General features: G+C 43.0%; 1 protein-coding gene across 4 annotated transcripts in view; it reads left to right on the forward strand.

Annotated features, from left to right (window-relative positions):
• The first annotated feature begins 4009 nt into the window (after window positions 1-4009).
• The window catches only part of LOC119862732, a 165502-nt gene continuing 141786 nt past the window's right edge, over window positions 4010-27725 (forward strand). For all 4 annotated transcript variants that reach the window (XM_043493431.1, XM_038419951.2, XM_043493430.1 and 1 more), the window contains exons 1-7: window positions 4010-4187; window positions 9668-9718; window positions 14099-14259; window positions 16878-16948; window positions 23219-23384; window positions 24929-25066; window positions 26287-26476. In XM_043493431.1, the coding sequence (XP_043349366.1) occupies window positions 4127-4187; window positions 9668-9718; window positions 14099-14259; window positions 16878-16948; window positions 23219-23384; window positions 24929-25066; window positions 26287-26476 (838 nt within the window). In that variant the 5' untranslated portion in view covers window positions 4010-4126. The remainder of the gene's footprint in view (window positions 4188-9667; window positions 9719-14098; window positions 14260-16877; window positions 16949-23218; window positions 23385-24928; window positions 25067-26286; window positions 26477-27725) is intronic.

Here is a 27725-nt window from a genome sequence, read left to right on the forward strand (position 1 = left end):
ATCCTAAAAACACTGGTATATGCATTTAATTTCACATGTATGAGTAATCCTGTGACACAGAGGCCTGTTGGCAAAGGGTCTCTGTTCACTGCAAACAACGCTTATCTGAGATCTCACAAACTCACTACACCAGACATGTCTTGTAAGGTATACTCTATTCATAAAGGGTAACGTATGACTGATGCTTTGTAACTTGTCAAGCCACATAATCAGTATGAGATGTATCTATGGGTAATAGTTAAGGAATTACATAATTATATGGAAAGTATGCCTTTTGATGTTGGATGTAAATGTGACAGAGGACAATATCCTGGATAAACTTAAACTTAATTCAATGAAGTTTAACTTAATTAAATGTTTGGAGTTCATTTTATTTAAAAGGCAAGTGTTTAATGTATTGTTGTGAGATTGTATGTTACTACTATAGGAGTAATGGTGTATGCTAATATAATTCGTCTGGTTATCAGCCCTTTGAAGCTACCCACTGGAGAGGTTCACATATACTAGGTCAAACTGGTTTCTCCAAGGACCAACAAAGAAAAGAGTTGTGGATCAATAGCCTGGTTTTAAACAGGCTAACGGCCTTCTGATGCAGCAAATGGACAGGACCTCTGGTCCATGGAGGGCACCAATCCTTAGGGAAGGATTGGAAGGACTTGGCTCCCTTGGTCCAGTTAGGCTGTGTGCTAGCTCTGAACTGAGGCTCTTATGAACTTGTGAGCTTGGAAGAGACTCCTTTGTGGGGTTTTGAAGGATTGCTCCTGCCGGAACCCATGTTAGAATTGGGGTGATCTCTGCTTAGCTTATTAGCATGCGTGTAGATTCTTTTATTGCTTTTAATGTCTTATTTGTAATGCGTCACCATAAGAAATAATGTAAATGTGCATAGGTAACCTATAGCTGTGGCAATCGCTCTGTTGTTAGTCTCTGAAGAGACAGCAAGCAAGTCTGCTGAGGCAGTCTGTCTTTTGGTGGGAGTAATGCAGTGAAGGCAGGGAACTGTGCCGCCTGGCAATACCCTGATCAAGAGGGGGAGAGACATGAGTCTCAACCCAAGAAAGGCAACAGCTGGCAAACTGGAAGCCTGGCAGGAAACCAACAGTCATGGGAACCCCAAGAACTGTCACAAATGCCTTTAACATTAGTGGAACTACTTGTGCTTAAAATTAAGAGATGCATAAGAATTTGTAAGACTAGGACCAACACCCATAACTTCATAAGCAACCCTATGAATATTATAATGCTGTGTCCTTGATCCATCTGAGAAAGGTCATGGGTTAGTTCTTTAGGAGGACTGAGCCATGACATACATGCTGGCATACACAATACATTTTAACATGATAATGTGCATGTGTTCTATTTGCAACTTTCAGGGCTCTGGGATTCTGGGAGTCATGATAGAACTGCCCGTATTTTAAAAATCGCTATAAGAGGGTAGTTTATAAAATAGTCAATCTAAATAGGTGTCCAAATACTTGTATCATGGCTCTCTACAATCAATGCTGAAGTTCAACTACAAATGTATTTGGTTTGATGCAGGAATTATTTGTTGTACTCCCATCCATAGTACTCTGCTCCCTAAACTAGGCAGCCTTCCTTATGTTTAAGGTCACGAGATCATTAGATGATCATAATCGTCTCCTCTGGTTTTAATAGCCATGAATTACATTTGTTTACATTATTACAAAGATGTGTGCAATGCAGAGACTTTTTTTGGGAACATTTAGAGATTTAATTGAAGAAGGAAGAGGAAATAAGGTAAAATTATTGCTCCTTTGAGAGTGACACAAAGCCAGCTAGACAAATAACTAGAAATGTTATTTACAGTGTTGCTAGTCCTGCATACTACCCTCCAGCAGAGTCTATGGTGCCTGGGTTAGGGATACAAAGCAAATAACACTAATTTTGCCCTGCTCCAGCAAACCACTTAAATTAAGTACTTGCTTAATTTTAAGGGGAGTACTCCCATGCTTATGCATGTGCTGAGATATGTTTTGGTGGCTCAGGACTTTGCTGCTATATATGACATCAACATACGCTTAAAAAAAGAAACAATAATTCCTTTAAAGACTAGCTTACATTGGCGTTCCTGATGTGTCTCACATGTTCTCTTTACTATGAGGGTTGGGCTGAACAACCTGAATCCAATAAACAAATACTGCTGTGTACATCCGGCCATGCAGGTTTTAGGAGAGTCAGGCTAATGACTTCTGTGAAAGTTTTTGCCATGGTAAAGTATTCAGTAACGCAGCCTGGATCAAAGTTATTAAGTAGATTTTTTTTTTCATTATATAAACACTATGAAGTCAGACTATTGTGGAGAATTGGCAACATCATTAATTTGGAAAAGGCAGAAATTGTTGTCCTAGTAAAACAATTCTGCTGCAAATTCAGCCTGCTAACACAAACACACACCTCCCCTACTTCTATTGCCTCCTAGGGCTTCTGAGTGCAGCCTAATTCCAGAGGTAATTGACTACTAGGAAACTTACTACAACCTTTTTTCATTGAGTCCAAATGAATTGGTATCATATAAAGTGTGCAATAGTTTTGTGCTTTCAATTCAATAACTCACAGCAGATTTGAAGAAAACACAGTTACTAGATCACTATAATGCAGTTTGAGTGGTTTCACAGCCAAGCTCTAATGTTTTCCAAAAATTCCATTAGGAGACAGAACTGGTCTTTCTCTCAGAAGATTTGGGATTAATTATAAGAAATTCCAACTCCAGGTCCAAGCTCTCCCAGTCTTTAGGCCCATCTCTAATTATAGCTGATTCTGTCTAGCATAGTGGACCTGATTCTCCACCGTTTCTCATTGGCCTAGCCTTTTACACCTTCAAAATACGCAGCAAGATCTGCCTTCCCCATCATTAAAAATCGTGGAGGAAGGGTGGGTGTAATCCTTGCTGCTCTGAAGATACTACCTACCGCGTGGAAAAGCCTAACTCCAGTGACTTGAATTGTTATCCCTTGTGCAAAAGCAGCACCAGGCTGCCACATATATGATTGTTCAGAGGGCATGAGAGCTTAGTGCAGAGCAAAATAATTCTTTGCTGTTCTAAAGTAACTTCAAAGTGCACGAACAGGCCAAGCCTCCCAACACCTCTGTGGTGCAGGCCCTCCATGGGAGCCATGTTTTACAGCTGGAGTTAGGCAGGGCCAAGACCTAGCACTGTTGATAGTGAACTTGGAAGCAGAGCCCTGGACACCCATCCCTGGTGCTCTGCTTGCTAAACCAGGCACCCTTCCAGCTGTTTATGATTGTGCCCTGCTACACGGGGCCAACCCCTAGAGGTCCTTTCCAGCTTTAGCTCCAAGGAAGGAAGGGTGACAAGGAAGTGCAGAAACTCCTAGGCTGAGTGCTGCATGCTAGGCAGAGCGGGGAAAGGGCCTGGGTGGGGAGCAGAAGCTGAGGAAATAAAGCAAACTCAAGACAGCTGCTTCAAGGGAAGTCTTTAGGCTAGTGGACACTGGAAGCCATGTATCTGGCATATCCTTAAACCACCATAGTTATCTTCAGGGCTCTTTTTTTTTTTTTTACATGCCTGTCTGTGTGCTTTTAGGCACACATTCAGTCACCTGAGAAGTGTCACTTTGGCGGAGAGGATGTTGCTACCCTGGGTGAGCATAGAGGAGAAAAGCTCACTTGTTCGCTTCCCACCATGGAAGTACCTTCCTTTCAGCCCCAAAGCATTCCCCCATTCCCCCATGTGGCTGTAATTACTGAAGCAAGAATGGATCACCTGCAGGGCAATCACTGCCCAGGATTGTTCAGGCTGTCTGAACTTTTTAGATGCCGAACACTCCAGCTTCCTCCGGGGTGACTCTTTTCCGATAGGTTAGAAATGGTCCTTGTTGGGTGGGAGCCATGGGTCTAAAATGTTATCAAAGAACTCTGAGTGGCTGAGATGTTCCCCCTCCCTTACTCTTCCCACCCCCCCTCCCATCCATACACACACCACCACCCGCTTCCCCGTCAGCCCCTCCTCTGGCTGGAAGAGGGGAGTTGAAATAGTCAGGTCCTGCTTTGTGAAGAAAGTTTTCTTTCACTGCCTGGCTCAGAGCTGCCTCTGAGAGGAGGACTGATGTGGGTTTGTTAATGCTGGGCTAAGGAGGCACTTTGGATGGTCATGGGGCTGCGTTCAGTCCTTTTATTCTGCGTGGTTGTCGCAGGAGTGCCTAGGAGTAAGTAGAAGAAAATATTGTTTCCTCTGCTCAAATCGCAGCTTGCTTGCTCGCCAGAGCACAATGTTTCTGCACAGCAATGATCTCACTTGCAAAGCATCTGGGAGAGTGTAAATTATGTTGGGACGTGCAGCTCTTGTAGGAATACTTTCTTGTAGTAACTTTGTCTTGGCTTTCTGTACATCAGTTCTGTATTAGTGGCCTGCCTGGGTGGTGCTTTTGCAGGTGGGAGGGTATCCTGCATGTTAAAGAGTACAGTATTACTGTATCTTCCTTCTTCATTAGTTGGGGAAGCCCAGGAAAACGATAGAACTGCTGTAGTGGATACATGCACTCATAACAGAATGATTGGAGTTTGTAAAAGGCTGCATTAGTTTGATGTTTAAAAATGATGGTTACTACAATATCTTGAAAATGAAAGGTCCATAAACTAGCTGAAAATGAGGGAAACTGTAACAATATTGTCCATTTTTTTGGCTGAAAACAGATCTAGACACGTGCTGTTTCCTAAATCAAAAACAAACAGGATAACTAATTAAAAACAATAAAATAAAATATTCACAAGACTCTGCATTGACCAGCTCCCAGTCAGGGACCTAAACTAAGTGGCCAGATTTTCCAAAGGGGTCAGCACTCCTCAGCTCCGTTTGCTTAGCTGGGTGCTGAGCACTTTTGAGAATCTGGCTGTATGATTTAGGTGCTGAGAGCTCTTTTGAAAATCTGGCCCTAGCCGCGAGTGCTGAACATTCTTGAAAATCTGGCCCTTCAGATTAAGTGAACTGTGTGTGATTTTTGGGTGTTGCATTTATTTCAATGCCCTTGCAAAGGAAATTGCTGATTTATTTTCTTTAAAGGCTATTAACTTGATAATGAATCTTTCTACGCTTCCAACCAACTATTTCAAGAAAGAAGAAACCATTTACATTTTCCAAAGAATTTCTAGACCCAAACTTGGTTATTTAGATTTGTACGGCTGCAATTTTTCTTTTTGTGTATTTTAAATTTCTAATGGGATTATGAGAAAATGAATCAGAATAGATATATTGCTTTCCAAATGCAGTGCAGTTGGAATTTAAGGTTTATTTTTACAGGTCTATAAATTTAGCAAGATTTTGTAGTCCTAGAATGATATTACCAGGTGTGGTCAATTAGACAGACAATCATCATTCTAGAAATCTTTTTGCTTTCTACTTACTGATTGAACTGAGATAAGTTTATTTAGAACAACAACAACCAACTCACTTGCATTTTGCTCCTTTAGTTCAAGTTTGTACTTCCATAAAGGAGTTCAGTTTCTGCAAAGATGTAACAGAATCTTGTATGGGAGGAAAAATAAATAAGTGGTAAATGTATTTTGACAGAAATGTAATTTTACTCTTCTGAGGATTAAGCTCTCACTCTGCTTCAAGAATGATACAAGAATAGATACCAAAGGGAAAAGCTGCTCACTTATTTTTGTTGCAAAAACAGTGAATCCCTCTCCCCCTCCCCCTTCCCCCCCCCGGTTTTAAAGTCTATGGGAAGAGAAGAGAAAATGTGGTTTCAATCAAATAATCTGAATGGGGTTTTTAAATGGGCTAGTTTGCCAAAGGATTTCCTTAAGGCAGATGGGACATATGAAATATACAAAAGCACAGCAATGGCAAGTAAAGAGAGAGGTATTGTTAACTGTTGTCTCCTGTAGGAATAATTGACCTAAGGGGCACAGAGGACCTCGGTTATAACTGGAGGGCATGTTTCATTAGCATAGAACTTGTGGAAGAGGCATAAATACTGCTGCTGTTCTTAATACTGAAGAGAATTATCTTAAACCAAGCTTTTTATATATTATAGCAAGCTAACATTGGGTGGTTTTTAAAGAGGTTTAATAGTAAATGTTTTATTATAAAAGCAGCAAATTCACCTTTGTTTCTGTCCAGACATGTGAAAGTGCCATAAACAGTAGGGAATCTGCATCACTCATCTGATTTTGGCTGTTTTTACTGTATCGGTGTGACCAAGTTTTTGTTAATAGAACACCTGGGACTCAATCCAACACCTTGTGTTCCCAGTGAATTTCAAGGAAGTTTGGTGTGTGCAAGGAATGCAGGATCAGGTCTTGGATGCAGGTTGTGTCTTAGAAGTATCCATAAAAGGACTATTCTCATCACAGTATATCTAGTTAACTCCCACTTATTATAGCAGTGGAAAAGGTCTATTGGGTTAGATCTTCAGAACTACAGTATATTCATATAAGTGCCCATGGGATGGACAAACAACAATAAAAAATCTATGGACCTTTTGCTCACCTGATTTTTCTATGACGGAGCCTAACTGGCTATATGAATGCCCAGTCCCAGTGTTTGTGCATGCAATTCCAGAAATTGTGCAGGCAATTTGCACACATGTGCATGCCTAATAGACTATGAAAATATGACTCTGTGCTGTCACTTAATGGTTCTTGATCTAGTGCTTTGTCTAGTTGTGTTTGAAACAGATCTAGTGATGGGGATTCTGCCACGTCCCTTGGAAGATCATTTCAAAGTTTAAACATGACAGTGAGCTATGCCATTAGTTTTAACGGACGCTGTATGTGCATTGAGATTAAAAAACAGACTGAGTATCTTTATATAATGGGCCAAACTGCTCTCTCATTTATGCCTGCGTAACTCTGGCATAACTCCATTCATTTCAATGCATTTGCCCTCAGGTCTCTAGAGAGTCACTGCCCTCTCCTGAATGAAGCCTGAATGAAAATCAGGAAGGAGAATAGACTCTCTAGTGTTTAGGGACTGATGAAACAACAAAAAGTCCTTGTGACGCGATGTTTAGTGTTTGCTCCTCAGTGTGCTGGCGTTGGGAAAAGAACAGTTCTAGTGTGGAAACCTGCTGCTGTTCATGCTTCAAATGACACTTGCATTCTGTCTTGTGTAACCACTGGCAATGAAACTCTCCTGCTAAGCAGATAATGACTTGAAAGGCAATTGATTCATGTACAAATCTGAACTTAGGGAGGGAGTTTGGGGGATAAAATACAGTGTGATTCTTCCTTGGGTTAGACACCCCATTTCTACTTAGACTGGATTCTCAGCAATATGGCAGCAGAATCCTTCACTGAGTGCCTAGAATCCTTCTAGGTGCTGCCGAGTACGGGCAAGAATGGCAAAATTAGGACCTTATCTAAAGTCTTTCCTTTCCTCTGTTGATAAGAAACATAATTACATTTTCATACCCACCTGAGCAAATCTACCAAGGGATTGTTATGTATTTATACTACAGTAGTATCCAAAATGTGCTCGGTATGGTACAGACATGTAGGAAGACATGGGCTGAAATCCTAGCCCCATTGAACTCAATGGCTAAACTCCCACTGAGGATTTCACCCATGAGGCCTGCCCTGAACAGCTTACATAATGGCTGATGGTAATAAACAAAAAGGACAAAAGAGAGCATCAGAGGATGAGGGTAAGATGACATATCTGTTGTTCTATTTAAAGGTAGCTACACTCAGAACATTAATGTAATTTTGCTTTAGAATAACTTGGTGGTTCTCAAAATTTTTCATATTGTAGAACACTTCCCTTCTAAATCCCATACCTTCCCCCCCCGCCCCAGCAACTACAAAGCTTGGTTAGATGAAAGAATAATATGAAGGTTTTAAAGAGACAGTGAGTACCATTTCTGAGGTTGCTCTGGTAAATCTATCTCTTATTCCCGCCTTTTATTTTATGTTTGTGGTGTCTGTTTCCTATTCTGGAGTATAAAGACTAATTTAATACTCTCAAATCTCTCCTCTATTTGGTTTTGTTTATCTATGTTTGCGCTATGCTGGTACTCCTCTAACTTTGGAGTTATCAGAAAATTTGGTGTCAGCCACCTTTATAGCAAAGGAGTAGACATGAGGGGGGCGCAGGGTTTTTTTTTACTTTAGATGGTTAGAAAAGTCGTCTTTAAAAATAAAATAAATAAATAAAAATTCTGGTTGGTTAGCACTATTTACTGATGCTGTGCTGATTACCGCCAATAGAAAAGAATGAGAAGGCACCATTTAGCTTGAAAAGAAGCTCTTTTCTATTCAGCAGTCAGCTCCACCACGGGTGACAGGAGAGATGTATCTTGGCCTACAATGTCTTGTTTGACCTTTTGCTTATTAGGCCTTGTCCAGTGCTATTTTATGTGATTTATGTCAGACCTTGGACAACTTAGCTCGAGAACAATTTTGGGTCTCAGCAGCCTTCCATGAGCTTTTTATTCAGAAGGCTAAAGTATACTTGGTTTGTCAAGAAGATTAAAAAAACAAAACCTGATCTGAGAGTTCTGGGGAGGGATTTTTTATGGCTGACTGTGAAGTCATTTGTTCTTTCCTAAAGGCTGCAGAATGTCTAATGCGTGCCTTGAAAATATTAATGGTGACGGTGGAATCTAGACAATAAAAATATAATCCCCAAGACGTTTCCAGGGTATAAATAGAAGGCACTTATTTAGATATGGTTAGAATGAGGCATGGCAGAACTTGTAAAGAGGAATCTTGCACTTTGCTTCTACCCATCTAACCAGGGCAATTAGTCTCTCATTCAAGCACTAAAAACCAAGCTAGTCAAAATATGCTGGAAAAGTTCTAGTGGAAGACGGGACTTTTCTCAGCTTATGGGAGAGAAACAGGAAACTTGTTAGTCATCTCATTTATTTGCTTGTGTTTTCAGAAAGTGTTAATCCTCTTTTGAGCAGAAGAAGGAAGAAAGGGAAATCATGAGTGTTAATGTGCACATAGTTACCGATGGTTTAACATCAGTAGAGGTGGACCAAAACCGCCACTTCAGGCCCTCATCAGAACTTTGACTCCTATCTCTATAAGCAGCAGCACCTAAACTCTAGCTATTAATACCATGCACAGATCTCCACTTTGTTGCTCAGGCCTGTAATAATGCTGGTGGTACAGAGGAGACAAGACTCTGTTGTAATGCGTACAAAAGTGGTTCTTCTTGAAACTGCCTGCCAGACACAAACTGTCCTTCTGGTTCTCCTGCTCCCAGAATAACTAGGCAGAACCTGTGCCAGTGGGTCTCAGAACACAGAGTCCTGGCCTGGACTAAACAGTCATAGAGTGAACTTCTGACTGCATTATGTGGCCCATTTCACTCACTCACATATTAAGGCTTCTGATCTGAGGGTTGTAAGAATATTTTATATTGTGAAAGATGTTGGCTTCTACCCAATTTAGAAAAGAAATGATGTTCAAGTGTTGGAGCTTTTATCCTTTGCCAGAGAAAAATGCAAAATCATTGTTGCAAAATGACTGTGTGATAACAAGTTCCTTGCTGCATATGGTGTTTCCCCTAATAAAGTCTTTTCAGTAATTGCTATTAGAGGATTTTGCAATGTATGTTGCTGCTTTAATCTCAGTGTTATTGTAAATGAACAGTTATGGTATCAATCACTGAAGCTGCACATGGGTTTTTTCTTAGTGCATTTCTACAATTACTTCTGATTTGTTGTTGCAGGATCTCAGGAGAATTTAGGCCCGGAAGCTGCCTGTGTGACTGAGTGTGCTGGTGAGTAAGGCCAAGCTGGTATTCAGAGCAGGTTTATAGTCACAACGCACAACTTTGCAGTTTGTAACGTGCTGGACTTTTCAGTGGGTATTGCTTTATTGGAAGGATGATAGTGATAGCTGAGTTAGGATTTACTGCTGTTGAGCTAATTTATATTCCTGGAGGAAACTGCCTAGCATGGCTGTGTCTTCTGTTGCACTGGGTTGCTCTAAGTTAACATTCTATGGACTCAGATCACACAAAAGTTAAAACTAGCCTACAGTGTGCTCCAAAATATGCAACACAAAATCCTGCCCTGTCCTGAGTCTCTTTTTCCACATCCCAGCGTTACCTGCACAGTAGCAAGGTAGGAGAAAGACCCAGTACTCCATCCACAGAGCCTGGCTATTGCTCCTGGGAGTCCTCCACAGACTCAAGGTTTGGTCACCTAGCTTGTGTGCATGCATCAGTAACCAAAGCTTCCTGCTCACCTTGGCAGCAGGTGCTTGAGTGCGCACTGCTCCTTTCCAGAACAACAATAGGAGAATCAGAGAGCGCTCCGATCCCAGGTCCCCCTATATGCTGTCCTGAACAGCCTGTGTGGCTCAGTGTCTTTTTGCTCAACCATCATTGCTCAGCTCCAATCCAACCTCATAATTCCTAACAAAAACCTGTTTTTTTTTTTAAAGGGCTTTCAATTCCCCACTGAGCCTGCAGGTGGAGCTAATGAAGAGTAAGCATGGCAAATGTTGTAGCCATCTTTCCCAGGCAGCACCCTCTTAACTTGATGCAAGAGAGAACATATTAATCAAACTCTCCTGCTTCTACTTTACAGTAGTTCCAATGCTAAAATAATGCTACAAATTTGTGATCTTTTAGGGATTTCACCACTGTCATCATAAGTGTCACCGTGGCATGCCCTGGCCACCAGAACTCATGCTGGTGGAAAGGTTACTCTGATCCTCCAGCCCTTAAAGCACATTTTACTATCATCTGAACTAAAGGAGAATCTTCTTTGACAGGAGCAGTATAGAGTCTATGGCACACATTAGCATTTCTGATTTTTTTCAGTAGAGGGCAGCATGGGACATATGCACTAGCCAGTTCATTACTATTAAGTTGCTGTTTTAAATGACCTTTCTTGTAGGGGATTGTAGTGAAAGAAGCAACATTACTCTGATTATAATTCAGTGGGAGATAATTCCATGGGCTGAAAGCCACGTCATGCAATCAGATCACAGTTTACATCAAAACCCCTTGATCATTTAAATTGAATCATTCAAGTAACTGTAAAAGACTTTAGATGAAGACATTTTGAAAGCAGCAACATTCCATGTTTCCAGGATACAGCAAACATATTAATCCTTGCATAGCCACTAAAAAGGCCCATAGGTGCTTTAACGATGGGTGCTGGGAGAGCTGCTGCACCCTCCTCACTTGAAGTGGTTTCCTTCATATACAGGATTTACAGTTTGATTCAATGGCTCTCAACATCCCCATTATACAAATTGTTCCAGCACCCCGGCCCTGTTACCTTCTTTTGCTGTTTGCTTTTTTCAGTGTTTGCCAGCTATTCTCGCTTTCTGAAAGAGAGGGTAGCATTCTACCTAATAAATAACTCGCTTATCAGTAGTAAATCTATTAAAATACAGTTCTCTTGAAATCAAAATGCTCTGTAAAATCATGTGGATTTTGCCAACATTTTATTCAGAAGAAAAACCGGTGGAAAAAATTCTGACAGTGTTGAAACAAAATGGTTAGATTTTTCATTTTTAAATGGCTTTTTGTTTTATTTTTTTAAAATTTGTATTGTTGCATTTTAAAAAATAGAAAATGAAATGAATCCTTTCAATTTTGACAAAAATTAAATGTTTTCATTGACCAAAACCAAATTTTTGTTCAGAAAATTTTGAAATGTTTGGTTTTGGTTCTGATTTGGGAATAAGCTACATTTTGAAATCTTGAAATCCTTAGCAAAATAGAGGTTCCATCATGTTTACAGCATCTAATTAGTGGTATCCAGGGCCCTTTTAGGGGAGAGATGTACCGAACACCATGACAGGAAGACATCTAACAGCATATATTTCAAAGCATGATTTATTTTCCAAGGCTGGTTCCACTCAAAAGAATACAGTCAATAGCTCAGCGCAGAATACAGTCAGGTTCGAACTATTATAAAACAAAGATTGGACTCATCTGCTGGTATGACATTACCCTGAGCTTGGGATGTACCCTTTTGAGCTACATGCAAAAGAACTAAATCTGTGTGATTTTTTTTTTTTTTTTTTTGGGGGGCAGTAAAGAATTCCAGTGAATGTGGAATGCCTGAAATTTCAAAAGCCTGAAGTTGTATCACCGTTTGGCCCTATGGTTCAAATCTAACCTCCAAATACACTTTCTATGCTGTCCCCCTTCAAGAGACACACGTAGTATGTTTTTCCTAACAGCACATCACTCGTGCAGTTCATGTGATAGACGTGAAAGGCTGTAGCTGTTAAAATTTGTTATTTTCTAAGGTGCCACAAGTACTCCTTTTGTTTTTGCGAATACAGACTAACACGGCTGCTACTCTGAAAGCTGTAGCTGTTGACATCCATGTCATTGCTTCGAGCTAGGATCAGCCAGTGCAAACTTGTTCTGGCAAAGTGTTGGCTGTAGTGTCTGGAACCTGAAAACTTGCTGGAGAGATTGGGTAGGGGTGGGTTTTCCCTTGGGACTAGACAGAACAGGGATTCTCTTTCCTTCTGGCTTGTTCATGAAGCTGAATTTGTCTCGAATAAACTGAATTGTTGTTTTTCTGCCTCGCTTCTGGACTCTTACACTACAGTATAACCCCAAAGTGGACAATGGAGATCTGGGGAATGATTTCCAACTTCTTTCCTACATCACTGTCACTCATTGATAGCAGCAGAGTTACCCCAATCGACAGTTGTGTCAGTGGGAGGAAATCAGGCCCCTTTCTTTTCAACAAACTTATAGAAGCTTCATCCCCACGAGTGGAAGATAGAAAGGACCAAACTGATCAAGTGTCCCTAATCCAAACACAACCACTGCCTTCCCTTTCCCCCTCCTTTCCTCAGCCCAAACCTTTCAGGGTGGTATTTCAAAGTGGCAGTTCTGACGCAAGGCTTGTCTACACTTACTGCGCTGCAGCTGTGCCACTGTAGCACTTAGTGTCAACACTAAGTATGCTGATGGGAGAGCTTCTCCCGTCAGTGTGGATACTCCATCTCCCCACGCCCGGGTCTACACTACACATTTATGTCAGTGTAATTATGTTGCTCAGACGGTGGAAGCTCTCTTGTCAGCATAAGTAGCATCTTCACTAAGCGCTACAGTGGAGCAGCTGCACTAGTGCATTTACACAGCTGCAGGACTGTAAGTGTAGACAAGCCCTGAGAGGTGGTAGCTGTGTCAACAGGAGAAGCCCTCCTGGTGACATAGCACTATGTACATGGGAGATCAGTCAGTATAATTGTGTCACTCGGATGTGGATTTTCCACACCCTTGAGCAATGCAGTTATACCAACATGAGTTTGAAGTGTAGAGCGGGGCATAGAAATCATCCACAGTTCATCTGATAACAGATGTGCAGTTAACAGCACATAGAATCATAAAAGTGTAGGACTGCGAGGGCTTATCTATACTTCTGGCTAAATCGGCACTGGTGTGATTTAGCAGTGTTGATTTAGCAGGCCTGGTGTAGACAAACTAAGCTGATGGCAGAGCATTCTCCCGTCAACAACATCTGTACGCCATCATCCCGAGAGATGGAAGGTAAGTTGGCGGGAGAGCGTCTTACAGCATTAGTGTGGACAAGCCCTAGGAGACCACAATTGGTCATCTAGTCCAGCCCCCTGCACTCAAGCCAGGACTAAGTCATAACTAGACCATCGCTGGCAGGTGTTTGTCTAACCTGCTTTTGTTCCAGTGCTTAACCACCCTGACAGTTGGGAAGTTTTTACATTTGTGAAATGTACCTGGAGAATTGTAAAGTCTTGGTTGTCTCATGTTGCTATCATCAAAACATCCAGCTTGGGTGGTGGGAAGACTGCTGTGTCACAACACTCCTGCTCCACCCTGCTTGTGGTATATTAGTCTCTTAACACTACAGGGCCTTCAATGTTATGGATCACATTGTGCCCGGGCCCTGTATGAATGTGCCGTGGGAAGGAGGGCACTCGTCTTCCCTGCGTCCTCTGTGCAGGCGCTCCTGGGGGCTTCATACTACTGAAAATCTGGCCACGTACATTATGAGCCTAAATGGGAGCAGAGTTCTTCTGATAATCTGGCCACTTGCTTAGGTGCCTAAATGGCCTAAATCTACCAACGGTCTCTTGATTTGCTGATAAAATGTAGAAGTGCACACACAAGTTTTTGGTTTGTTTGTTTGTTTCCTAGAACACAGGGGGCTGAATTTCCCCAAAGGATCCAGATATAGCTATAGGTATTCAACAGCTACCAATACATTCCTGCAGGGAAGCATCTACAAAAGGAGTGGTATGTCTCTGGAAAGCACAGTGATCATTGAAGCCCTAGGAAAGTGCCATATGGTCTTAAAAGTGAGTATTGTCATGAGTTCAACAAGTGCCTCCATGACTGACTGCAATTAATTAACACAGGATAATACCCCTCCATAGGGTGACTGCTCCATTTCAAATATTTGGTTTACCTGCAAGTAAACAAATCCCTAGGGCTAATAATTAGAATTGCAGAATTGCTTGGATGCGTCACAGCCTTTAAAGTTCTTTACCACTTAATCTGAAGCTAAGTTACATAAATCATTCCCTTCCCTGAGTAAAACTGCTTCTTTACTGTTGTGCCAAGAGAAGTGAAGGAGGACATGAAGTCAATGCCCTTGAAAGAAACTAAGATGATTTTTAATCACTTTCAGATCTGTATCAGCAAGTTAAAAATATCCATGATTCTTTCTTTGAGAGAGAACTTCTGAAAGGTTTGGGATCTGTTGGGACTAAGGCATGGCTAGCACAGTATAAAATTCACTGGGTCACATAATGCTCCCATTGAACTCAATTGGTAAATTGCCACTGACTTAAATGGAGCAGCAGCCCAAAGACTCAGATTGAATGTTTTATTCAGGCTGGGCATTATGCATTGAAGCCCAGCAGGGGGAGCATGGAGAAATTAATTGCCTGTACCAATTCTGGCTTCCTTTTAGACTCACAGAGGTTAATTCATAGATTCTGGGCACAAAGATCCACAGAGACTCTAGGATGAGCCTTTAGGTCAGGGGAAGGCCCATGCTTTGATGTGTATATGACGTCTGGTTTATTCATGAGCCCTATGCATATGCCCTTGCTCAGATAATATCTACTCAATATTCTATTTTTACACAGTCAGACAGTTATCTGAGCACCTAGGTCCTTGTGGGCGTGATTTGGGGGAAGATTCTGTATTCAGGGATGTGTGTGACTGGAATAATATAAACTGCTTTTATGGCATATCTGTTCTTTCACTGACGCAGACATTGGAAGAAGGCACAAAAATGTGCTTCAAGTGGAGACTGCAACTTTATTAACATATCTAACAAAAGACATGAGGATTGAGCAGCTCCCTACAAAATTACCAGCAGGAACTGGTCCAGGGCCGTACCCAAGCAGACCTCAAGAGAATAATGGGAAGCTACTTCTACCCCATCCATGCCAATTGAATAAAGGGGAGTGGCTGGAGCTACCATGATCCCCTGCCTACCTCACTTGATGGATAAGGGTCCAGATGAGGGGTCTTTGAGCTGCATGAGATGCTTAAGCCTACACCACCATCCAGCAACACCAAGAATGAGGCCCAGTGTCTTCCGATCTGTCTTGATTCAGGCCCGCTTATAACTTGGCATTTCCTGCCAAAACTATCTGCACTGGCCGCTCTTTTAGAATCTGCAACAAACATTAAAACCAAAATAAACAGTGACCCTGGTTCAGCCTCTTGGGTGCTGAGAGGCTGCTAGATAAACAGGTCACCACGTGGACTGCCAGTTCTGCCATGTGGGTCAATTCCTTCCTGACCCCAAACAGAAACTGGCCAAATCCCCAGACATCTAGGAAGTCCAGCAACCAACCCAAGCATACCTCTTTCCCCCCCCCTTGAGCCAATGAGGGTAGACTAAAGGCTGGGTGCTTGCATAATACCCAGCAGGCCAGGAGCCAGTAGTGTCTCCCTGCAACCGCTGAACCAGCCAGATAAGTGGGAAGGTATGTGGCCACCATATCCACTCCCCCCACACTAACTTGGGCCACAGGGTGTTTGGGAGAGGAGAGTCTGGATTCTTCTTCCTCTGACCAAGGGCTCTAGAGGTGTCTATCCCCATGCCTGATCTGTTCAATGCCCCACCCTAACTGGGAAGGTGCCCAGAATGTGAGTACTCAGAATTAGACTTATAATTGTTTTTGGTGGTAACTGGTTGACTTACGGATACTTCTATCTGCTGTGTACTCTGTGCCACAGGATACACGTAAGGTGATAGTGAGTTACAATAGCTTCACACACCGTTTTCTTACTGGCCTACCCACAGCATCTGCTTGCAACTGCTGTACAAGACACACAAATCCCCCAAGCATGGGAAAGGCAGCCTAACACATTTTGCTGTAAAAGTAAAAACAATGGGGGAAGCGTAATATTGCACCAAAGAAGGCTCAGACAATAGGCAGTGTTTAATCCATGGGGTGTTACTGTTCCCCTGCTGTATCTGACCCAAACAGGATACAAGCCTGTTAGATCCCCGACTGCAAAGCTTTAGGTCCCTGGTTCAGTTCATGGTTTACTTATCAAGTATTTTGTTCAAGGCATTGCGTGTAGCGAAGCTCTAGCTTTTCCCTTTCTGTTTGAAATCAAAATGTATCATGCATACAGTAGTCTCACCCAGGCTGGGAGGCTTGCTCCCAGATGCAGGTTAGACATGCCCTGTAAGGCCTGATCCTGCAACCCTTATTCATGGGGGTAAATATCAAGCAAGCAGTTTGGGGAATTAATCTGACTTATGAGTTGTCCATCTAGGTTCAGTGAATCTGTTTGTGTGTGAGTAGCATTGACTTACCTGTATAAGGTCTGGAAAATCGGGCCATTGCTTTGTATTCTATTTTGTATTTCATTGTTCTTGTGTGAATTAAAGCCCACAAGTTCCTATTGACAATGGTGTTTGCCACACTGTTATTTTCCCTCCTAGTTGCAAGATGTACAGATAAAGACGACCCTGGCATCCAGAGAGGAGTCTCTGAAGGAAATAGGTAGTTTAAGGTAACATGGCTTCTGATCTGGCTCAGTTCCTTTCTTTAGAAACTTTCTTTAGCAGCATCATATTACCATTCTCTGTGTTTCCTCTTTCATTTACTTTTTCACTGTCGAGCAAGCATTGATCAGGATTACAGCATTGTTAACAATAGTTAAGGGCCATGTGGTTAAAAAAGATCTCTTTGGGATTTTTGTGTAAAAACTGTACATTCATTGGATGATTACCACAATTGGCTGTGCAAAACATCAGACACCTAACTGGCTACTTGCATGTAGTGATACCTGATCTTGATCACAGTTTTGATAGTTTCATGAACATATAGGCCCTGGGCTGCTGAGGTTTTGAAAACCTGACACTTAAGGTATAATCTTGGAGTAGTTTATATTTTGTATGATGAAAATATGCTTTGTAGCCTTCCAGAATATTTAAAGGATATTTATTATTTTCCAAATGTCAGCTTGTTCCTTGTATGTTTCTTAGTAGCTCATTCATAGCATGCTGTTACTGGGCAGCCCTCTGGATAATTAATGTACAGACACTTATGGGGTGGGGATGACTATACAATAAGACCCTTACAAGCCTTGGAGGGGTGGTATTTTCCCAGAGAGCTGATGTTTCTTGCATCATCAAGAAAAGCTGTTTTGTTGTCTGGTAGGCTGAGCTGGCTAATCTCCCTGTATTGTCCCTCTGCTTGGATTCCCAGCCTTTAAACAACACAGAGATCTGTACCAGGCCCACAAAAATATAATTAGTTCAATACAAAGGGTCAGAAAGAGCACATTTTGAATAAATGCATTGCTTTTAAAAATATTCATTAGGAAAAGCTTTTGTTCCACAATATGAGCATTGATACTGGAGTTCAGATAGTTTCAGGCACAGATGCACCTTCCTCTGGAATGCTGGCTGTGGGGATTTCTGGAGAGATAAGAGCTGTTGTGTCTATTATTCTCTGCAGAGAAGCCAAAAATACAATGGCAGAAATGCTGAAAAAAGGATTAACTGAAGCTTGGGTACTAAAAATAATTATTCAGAACAGTGACACCTTATTAGCATTCTCTTCAGCCTAGTGTATCTATACTATGGTTTAGCCAGGCCTCCATACATGCATGCAACTCCCACTGAATCAAATGGGACTCAGAGGCATATCCATGGGAAATACCCTGTCTCTAGACACAACCATGTCTCCCTTGGCGAGAACTTGATCTGGATGTTGTTCCACAAATGACATTTTTCTCTGATTTCAGAGTAGCAGCCGTGTTAGTCTGTATTCGCAAAAAGAAAAGGAGTACTTGTGGCACCTTAGAGACTAACAAATTTATTAGAGCATAAGCTTTCGTGAGCTACAGCTCACTTCATCGGATGCATTTGGTGGAAAAAACAGAGGAGAGATTTATATACACACACACAGAGAACATGAAACAATGGGTTTATCATACACACTGTAAGGAAAGTGATCACTTAAGATAAGCCATCACCAACAGCAGGGGGGGGGAAGGAGGAAAACCTTTCATGGTGACAAGCAGGTAGGCTAATTCCAGCAGTTAACAAGAATATCAGAGGAACAGTGGGGGGTGGGGTGGGAGGGAGAAATACCATGGGGAAATAGTTTTACTTTGTGTAATGACTCATCCATTTCCAGTCTCTATTCAAGCCTAAGTTAATTGTATCCAGTTTGCAAATTAATTCCAATTCAGCAGTCTCTCGTTGGAGTCTGGTTTTTGAAGCTTTTTTGTTGAAGTATAGCCACTCTTAGGTCTGTGATCGAGTGACCAGAGAGATTGAAGTGTTCTCCAACTGGTTTTTGAATGTTATAATTCTTGACGTCTGATTTGTGTCCATTCATTCTTTTACGTAGAGACTGTCCAGTTTGGCCAATGTACATGGCAGAGGGGCATTGCTGGCACATGATGGCATATATCACATTGGTAGATGCGCAGGTGAACGAGCCTCTGATAGTGTGGCTGATGTGATTAGGCCCTATGATGGTATCCCCTGAATAGATATGTGGACAGAGTTGGCAACGGGCTTTGTTGCAAGGATAGGTTCCTGGGTTAGTGGTTCTGTTGTGTGGTGTGTGGTTGCTGGTAAGTATTTGCTTCAGATTGGGGGGCTGTCTGTAAGCAAGGACTGGTCTGTCTCCCAAGATCTGAGAGAGCGATGGCTCGTCCTTCAGGATAGGTTGTAGATCCTTGATGATGCGTTGGAGGGGTTTTAGTTGGGGGCTAAAGGTGATGGCTAGTGGCGTTCTGTTGTTTTCTTTGTTGGGCCTGTCCTGTAGTAGGTGACTTCTGGGTACTCTTCTGGCTCTGTCAATCTGTTTCTTCACTTCAGCAGGTGGGTACTGTAGTTGTAGGAATGCATGATAGAGATCTTGTAGGTGTTTGTCTCTGTCTGAGGGGTTGGAGCAAATGCGGTTATATCGTAGCGCTTGGCTGTAGACAATGGATCGAGTGGTATGATCTGGATGAAAGCTAGAGGCATGTAGGTAGGAATAGCGGTCAGTAGGTTTCCGATATAGGGTGGTGTTTATGTGACCATCGCTTATTAGCACCGTAGTGTCCAGGAAGTGGATCTCTTGTGTGGACTGGTCCAGGCTGAGGTTGATGGTGGGATGGAAATTGTTGAAATCATGGTGGAATTCCTCAAGAGCTTCTTTTCCATGGGTCCAGATGATGAAGATGTCATCAATGTAGCGCAAGTAGAGTAGGGGCATTAGGGAACGAGAGCTGAGGAAGCGTTGTTCTAAGTCAGCCATAAAAATGTTGGCATACTGTGGGGCCATGCGGGTACCCATCGCAGTGCCGCTGATTTGAAGGTATACATTGTCACCAAATGTGAAATAGTTATGGGTCAGGACAAAGTCACAAAGTTCTGCCACCAGGTTTTCTGACAGCAGGATTGTCTGGCTATGTAGACTCCCTCCTCAGGCCCTTCGTTACCAGCACTCCCAGCTATCTTCGAGACACCACCGATTTCCTGAGGAAACTACAGTCCATTGGTGATCTTCCTAAAAACACCATCCTAGCCACTATGGATGTAGAAGCCCTCTACACCAACATTCCACACAAAGATGGACTACAAGCCGTCAGGAACAGTATCCCCGATACTGTCACGGCTAACCTGGTGGCAGAACTTTGTGACTTTGTCCTGACCCATAACTATTTCACATTTGGTGACAATGTATACCTTCAAATCAGCGGCACTGCGATGGGTACCCGCATGGCCCCACAGTATGCCAACATTTTTATGGCTGACTTAGAACAACGCTTCCTCAGCTCTCGTTCCCTAATGCCCCTACTCTACTTGCGCTACATTGATGACATTTTCATCATCTGGACCCATGGAAAAGAAGCTCTTGAGGAATTCCACCATGATTTCAACAATTTCCATCCCACCATCAACCTCAGCCTGGACCAGTCCACACAAGAGATCCACTTCCTGGACACTACGGTGCTAATAAGCGATGGTCACATAAACACCACCCTATATCGGAAACCTACTGACCGCTATTCCTACCTACATGCCTCTAGCTTTCATCCAGATCATACCACTCGATCCATTGTCTACAGCCAAGCGCTACGATATAACCGCATTTGCTCCAACCCCTCAGACAGAGACAAACACCTACAAGATCTCTATCATGCATTCCTACAACTACAGTACCCACCTGCTGAAGTGAAGAAACAGATTGACAGAGCCAGAAGAGTACCCAGAAGTCACCTACTACAGGACAGGCCCAACAAAGAAAACAACAGAACGCCACTAGCCATCACCTTTAGCCCCCAACTAAAACCCCTCCAACGCATCATCAAGGATCTACAACCTATCCTGAAGGACGAGCCATCGCTCTCTCAGATCTTGGGAGACAGACCAGTCCTTGCTTACAGACAGCCCCCCAATCTGAAGCAAATACTCACCAGCAACCACACACCACACAACAGAACCACTAACCCAGGAACCTATCCTTGCAACAAAGCCCATTGCCAACTCTGTCCACATATCTATTCAGGGGATACCATCATAGGGCCTAATCACATCAGCCACACTATCAGAGGCTCGTTCACCTGCGCATCTACCAATGTGATATATGCCATCATGTGCCAGCAATGCCCCCTCTGCCATGTACATTGGCCAAACTGGACAGTCTCTACGTAAAGAATGAATGGACACAAATCAGACGTCAAGAATTATAACATTCAAAAACCAGTTGGAGAACACTTCAATCTCTCTGGTCACTCGATCACAGACCTAAGAGTGGCTATACTTCAACAAAAAAGCTTCAAAAACAGACTCCAACGAGAGACTGCTGAATTGGAATTAATTTGCAAACTGGATACAATTAACTTAGGCTTGAATAGAGACTGGGAACGGATGAGTCATTACACAAAGTAAAACTATTTCCCCATGGTATTTCTCCCTCCCCACCCACCCCCCACTGTTCCTCTGATATTCTTGTTAACTGCTGGAATTAGCCTACCTGCTTGTCACCATGAAAGGTTTTCCTCCTTCCCCCCCCTGCTGTTGGTGATGGCTTATCTTAAGTGATCACTTTCCTTACAGTGTGTATGATAAACCCATTGTTTCATGTTCTCTGTGTGTGTGTATATAAATCTCTCCTCTGTTTTTTCCACCAAATGCATCCGATGAAGTGAGCTGTAGCTCACGAAAGCTTATGCTCTAATAAATTTGTTAGTCTCTAAGGTGCCACAAGTACTCCTTTTCATTTTTCTCTGAGGTGACTTTTTGCTCTCAGTGATGGGGAGAGTGGTTCATTCGGTAGGAAGGGAGCAAATGAAATGTGTGTCTTCCACTGATTCGCCCATAATAGGAGCAATCCTTTTGATAGGAGTACAGTAGAACCCTCTTCACTGGGACACATCCTCGGACAAAAAGAAAAGGAGTACTTGTGGCACCTTAGAGACTAACAAATTTAATTGAGCATAAGCTTTCGTGAGCTACAGCTCACTTCATTGGATGCATTCGGTGGAAAATACAGTGGGGAGATTTTTATTTTCCGCCGAATGCATCCGATGAAGTGAGCTGTAGCTCACGAAAGCTTATGCTCAAATAAATTTGTTAGTCTCTAAGGTGCTACAAGTACTCCTTTTCCTTTTGCGAATACAGACTAACACGGCTGCTACTCTGAAACCTGTCATCATCCATGGACAGTGGTGTTGGAAGAATTTTGTAATGGGGAGTGCTGAAAGTCATTGAACAAAACGGTAAACCCTGTCTATGATGGAATTAAGTCAGGGGGTGCTGTTGCACCCCTGCACGTGGATGGCCTTTCCTTCCCTGTTTAGAGGAATTCCTGATGAATACAAGTCAGCATTTTAATGCTGACACTGCCTACAGAGCCCCTCATGGCCATGGAATTGGGCAGAAGCATTACCTACCCTGAGGCCTGGTCTACATTGGGGGGAGGGGGATCGATCTAAGTTATGCAACTTCAGCTACATGAATAACATAGCTGAAGTCAATGTACTTAGATCTACTCACCGCGGTGTTGTCACTGTGGTGAGTCGACAGCTGACTCTCCCTCATCAACTCCGCTTGTGCCTCTCGCTCCGGTGGAGTACCGGAGTCAACGGGAGAGCACTTGGCAGTCGATTTATCATGTCTAGACTAGATGTGATAAATCGCTGCCCGTCGATCCTGCGGGTAATGTAGACAAGCCCTGAGATAGGGACTGAGTTTGTTGCCTGTCCCACACTGGCAGCAAGGACAGATATATATGACCCCTGTTATGGTGGCCAGGCATATGTAGGCATCATGGAAGGAGCCATTAACAACAAGACTGTTGGGAAGCCATTCCTCCCCTTTCTGCATGTCCTACAGCTATCGAAGGGCAGCAAGGTATCAGAGGGACAGTATGTAACTGACACACACATCATGCATGGCCCAAGATTCACTGAATTTCCACAAATCTTCACCATTAAGTGGTATTACTGTCTTCCATTCAGCAAGAACTGTTGCCATTAAGTATACTTAGCCTTAAATGGGTTCCTTGGGAGCTGTCCTGATTATGTCACAATTAAGTGGACTGGGCTGTGCTTCACAGCAATTTGCTTGATAGTTGTTTTTTTAGAAGACTTGTAGGGTACTAGATGAAGTAAAATAAGAGGGGCTGTTATAAAGTGTGGGGGTATGTGACAGAGTGAGCCAGGCCCATTGGAGGGATGCTACCAAGTCAAAATGTCTGCATCCATGAAAGCTCTCAAATTCCCATTGCAGCCAGTGTCTGAACCTAGCAGCTGTGAACTCCTTTGTTGCAGGGAAGTACTAGAGCAGCATCCACTTCAATTTTCTTTCCATGATGGGAAAATTCTGAAGATCTGCCCCCAGCAGTACGAACAGACCTGGGTGCTGAACATCAAGCGGGGCATTCTCAGCGTTCTTCAGACGTCACCTGCAGCCGCTGGCGGTGGAACTGTTGAAGAGGTGAGCGCTGCTGGCTTTTAACTATCTCCTTTTAAAATGACCAAAAGTTGTTGCTGCTTCATGGCCAGTCAGCAACCTCTGATGGTCTCACTATGTTTCTAAGTGGACACATCATAAAACTGGCTCTTTTCGGCATTCTTGTTGGAAGTCTAAGCAGAGCTGGCTCAACTATTACTCTGCTACCCCGGAAGGTGGCTCCTTTTTGCTCCAGAGCAGAGCAGGGTAGAGTTGTGGAAGGAGATTTGTGCTGTACCTATTCTGTGGGTGAAGTGCAGACTTCCCTCACCAAGGGCCTGATTCTGCACCCACTGAAATCAACAGGAGCTCTGTCATTGACTTCAAGAGGCTGCGAAATCAGGTTTCAAGGCTCTTAGCTGAGCATTATTTGAACACTATGTTTGAAAACATAAGGTCAAATTCTGCTGTGTTGCACTAAGGTAAATCTGGAGTAACTCATTGAAGTCAGTGGGTTTGTATGAGTGCAATACAGCCATATGAAGTCTCAATGGCACTTAAGCATGTGCCTAATATTGAACATGTGGCTAAGTCAGGGGCAGGCAAACTTTTTGGCCTGAGGGCCACATCAGGTTTCAAAAATTGTATGGAGGGTCGGTTAGGGAAGGCCAAAGCCCCTGCCTCCTATCCAACCGCCCTGCTTCTCACCCCCTCACGGCTCCCCCAGGACTCCTGCCCCATCCACCAGCCCCTGTCCCCTGACTGCCCCTGAACCCCCCACCCCTGACTGTCCCCTGCCACCCCATCCAACCCCCCCATTCCTGACTGCCCCCCAGGACCCCTGCCTCATCCAACCCCACCTGTTCCCCGCCCTCTAACTGTCCTGATCCCTATCCACATCCCTGCCCCCTGACCATGACCCTGAATTCCCCTGCCTCTATCCAACCCCCCTGCTCCCTGCCCCCTTACCGCGCTGCCTGGAGCACCGGTGGCAGGCAGCACTACATCCACGCTGCCCAGAGCACCGGGTCAGGCTGCGCCTCTGCAACTGCGCTGCCCGGCCGCCCAGAGCATTGCGCCGGCGGCATGGCATGCTGAGGCTGCGGGGAGGGGGGACAGCATAGGAGGGTCCGGGGGCTAGCCTCCCAGGCCAGGACCTCAGGGGCCAGGCAGGAGGGACTTGCAGGCCAGATGTGGCCCACGGGCCATAGTTTGCCCACCTCTGGGTTAAGTCATGTCCTGAGTGGGAATGTTTTTCTGAATCAGGGCTTAAGGTACAAAACAAGTGGAGCAATATATAATATGTGTTTAAGCAATTATGTAATTAAAAATCTTTCAGATTGAAGTTAAACCCTCCAATCCGACTTTTAAAATGCAAGATCTTCTCACAATTTTAAATGCCTATGTGCCTGCCCATGGTATCTGTGGCAAAGCTAATGCATTGCAAGGGACAGTTCAGTTCCCTGAGCCTTTGCTACTTGAGGAAAGCAATTATAGTTAACAGTCATAATGATTGATATAGTCTGTTTGTATTGTGTGTGAGTATACATAGATAGGTAGCTTTATTGGTTTTGTATGTTTGTTACTAGATGGATATTCTGGGAAAATGCCCAACCAAATATCAGCGGAAAGGCCCTCTTATTTTGAAGACAAAAGACTTAAACCTGTGTTCTCACCGGTATTCAGGTTTTATTTCCCTGCAGTCCATAGCTCTGCCTGATATGCTGGTACGTATTGGAGGATTGGTTGTGGTCCTAACAGGAGTCTTTGCTATTTTCCTGAAGTGATTAAAAAGTGCCAGGCCTGCTGAGTATTTATAACCACATCCTGATGTCAAATATATTTAGTGATGTGTTGTTCTGCTAATCAAAATGTTTCTGATTATTGAAATAAAAGTTACTCAGGCCCAATTACACTTTATGTATGTCCATCCCTCCTTAAATCCTCAGAAATAAAACCATGTTAGATAGTCATTAGGTTTATAGTTTCCTTTGTTTTTGCTGAGATTTGCTGTTGTATTTGATGAACATTATGTGACATACAGCATGTTCCTATATGCTCATGCAACTTTAATTCTCATTCATAACACACCATTCCCCCTGTGTGGTGAGTATAATAAGGGTCTTCTGGACTCCTGATTCAGTCACTACATCCACCTGGCTTTTTGACTACATTCTATCTCTATGCGGTTGAGAATGGTCCTTTGGAATGGCAACACTTAAATAACTTGAGTAGCAGACAGTTTTAAAACAGATTCTGAGCTCTTCTGGCAATGAATACATGTGTTTTATTGATCTTCTTTTACTGAGTCATTAATCACATAACTAATTAGCAGTCAGCAATGTATGGAGGGACTGGATTGGTTAAAACTCATGGGTTAGCTAATCCTCCACCCCTCCAAATGTATGATGCTTAAAGAAGTGGTTTAAAACTAAAATTGGAGGGGAAAAATAGAAAGCTGTGGATAAAAAAAGGCGTATGTGAGCTAAATGTCATGTTTTTGGAAAAATCACTAAAAGTTGTTTTAAAAACTTAAGGCTTTCCCAAGCACAATCAGTGTTCATGTCTGTTTTTTACAAATACTAGTAACAGAAATAAGTCAACCACACCTAGTGTACGAGCCAGCTGTCAGCTATTTGACATGAATAGCTTTTTGTTGTACTCAAACCTTTGCTGGCAAAGTAGACCTGGTAAAATTGGTACCTTGTGGAATAAAATGAAATGAGTCCAGTTCATAATGAAAGTTGGTGTGAATTCCATTTCAGAAAAGGGAAGTGCAGGTTGGAAATTGGGACCTTATTAATGTATCCTTCTCTAGGAATCACAACAGGTCTAGACAGGAATGTCACAGAGCTTGGGTTCTCTGTGAAGTCTGTGTTTCCCAGAAGAGATTGTGTGAATGGACACAGGTTGCAAAGAGTTTTTCTGAAATGTTTGTTTCTCTCAGTCGCAGCAGCAGATCCTGTCCTCCAAACTGGAATGCGCTCAGAGCTTTAAGGATGGAATCCTGGCAGAGGCCAAATGCACTGAATCCAGTCTTGTTACACCTTTCTCTAGGAAGGGCAGTGGGGCAAAGACACAGACACAGTCCTCACTGAAATTTCTTCAAGTGGAAGCAGAGATGCTGTACAAAACAGGTTACTTGATATTTCCAGTAACAGCAAATTAAAGTGATTTCCTGGGGAGAGGTGGAAAAAAAAGTATATGGGCTGCCTCTTGCCCTTTAGTCTGCCTGTAGGAACTCCCTTTTTACCAGATCTTTCCTTTCACGTGTTAAAAGACATGGAACGGGAGACTATATCTGTGGATCTTGGGCTGTTGCCCATGGCCTGCTCTGGGAGACAGGGGCCCTGAGGTTCTATAGACCTGGAAGAAAGTGAGTCTCCAAAAATGGTGAGGCTGGTATCCACAAATGAGAGCTCGCGGATCTGACTTCCTCCATGGCTGGCTCCTGTTCTGTATCTTTCCTAACCCTGGACCTGTAGCACTGATTCAGGCCCTCCCCAATGCACATATCCCCCCTGCAGTGGCAGAGTGTGATGCTTAGCTTTCCCCAGTGTATGGTGCCTAAAATATCAGAAATTCCAATGAACTTCAAAGGAATATGCCAAGTAGAGCCCCTGTTTCCATCCATTTCCTCATCTTCCTGGGCCTGTCTTCATTAGCAGAACGAATCCAGTGAAGTCAGTGGGAAGTTTGCCTAAGTAAGGAGTGGAGACTTAAATGGTGAAACTTTTTATTTTACTGGTGTATATTTCCCTGTAAATTATTCTCTTTTAAAATAAATCCTAATTTCTCAGAATATTCATATACATATGCTAACGTAAGAAGACAAGGCCCCTAAGAGTTTATAGTAAGAGACCAAACATGTTTCTTTGGCATCCAACATTCCAGTTGAGTTGACTGGGAGTTCAGAAATGGAGGATCGGGCCAGTAACAAGATATAAGTAGATGGGGAGTGATGAAAACAGGCAGGCAAGGTGTGGGAAGGAGAGTATGTGATTGGTTTTTGTTTCATGTGTGTCTTCTTTGTTCCATGTCTTTCTATGACTTTTCCTTGCAGGTTACATGCTCCTTTAGGCAGTGTACTTAAACACATGCTTACTTTTAAGCATGCAAGCACATCTGTTGACTTCAATTTAGCATATATTTTAGAATTTTGCTGAACTGAAGCTGTAAGTGTTGTCCTCACTGCCAAAAAAGGTGTGTTTTTAATTGTGGTTTAAATAATACTTGTTAGCTGTCCTCTGTAAAATCCTAGTGGAGACAAAGCATGGCAGTTTTTAATGTGAGGTAGCTGGGCAAGATCAGCGCTATATCCCTGTCTATGGTTGACCTTATTTATTTAACTTGCAAAACTACAGTGCCTTGTCTACACTAGGATTT

Source organism: Dermochelys coriacea, chromosome 10, assembly GCF_009764565.3.
Source record: "Dermochelys coriacea isolate rDerCor1 chromosome 10, rDerCor1.pri.v4, whole genome shotgun sequence".
Lineage (NCBI taxonomy): Eukaryota > Metazoa > Chordata > Testudines > Dermochelyidae > Dermochelys > Dermochelys coriacea.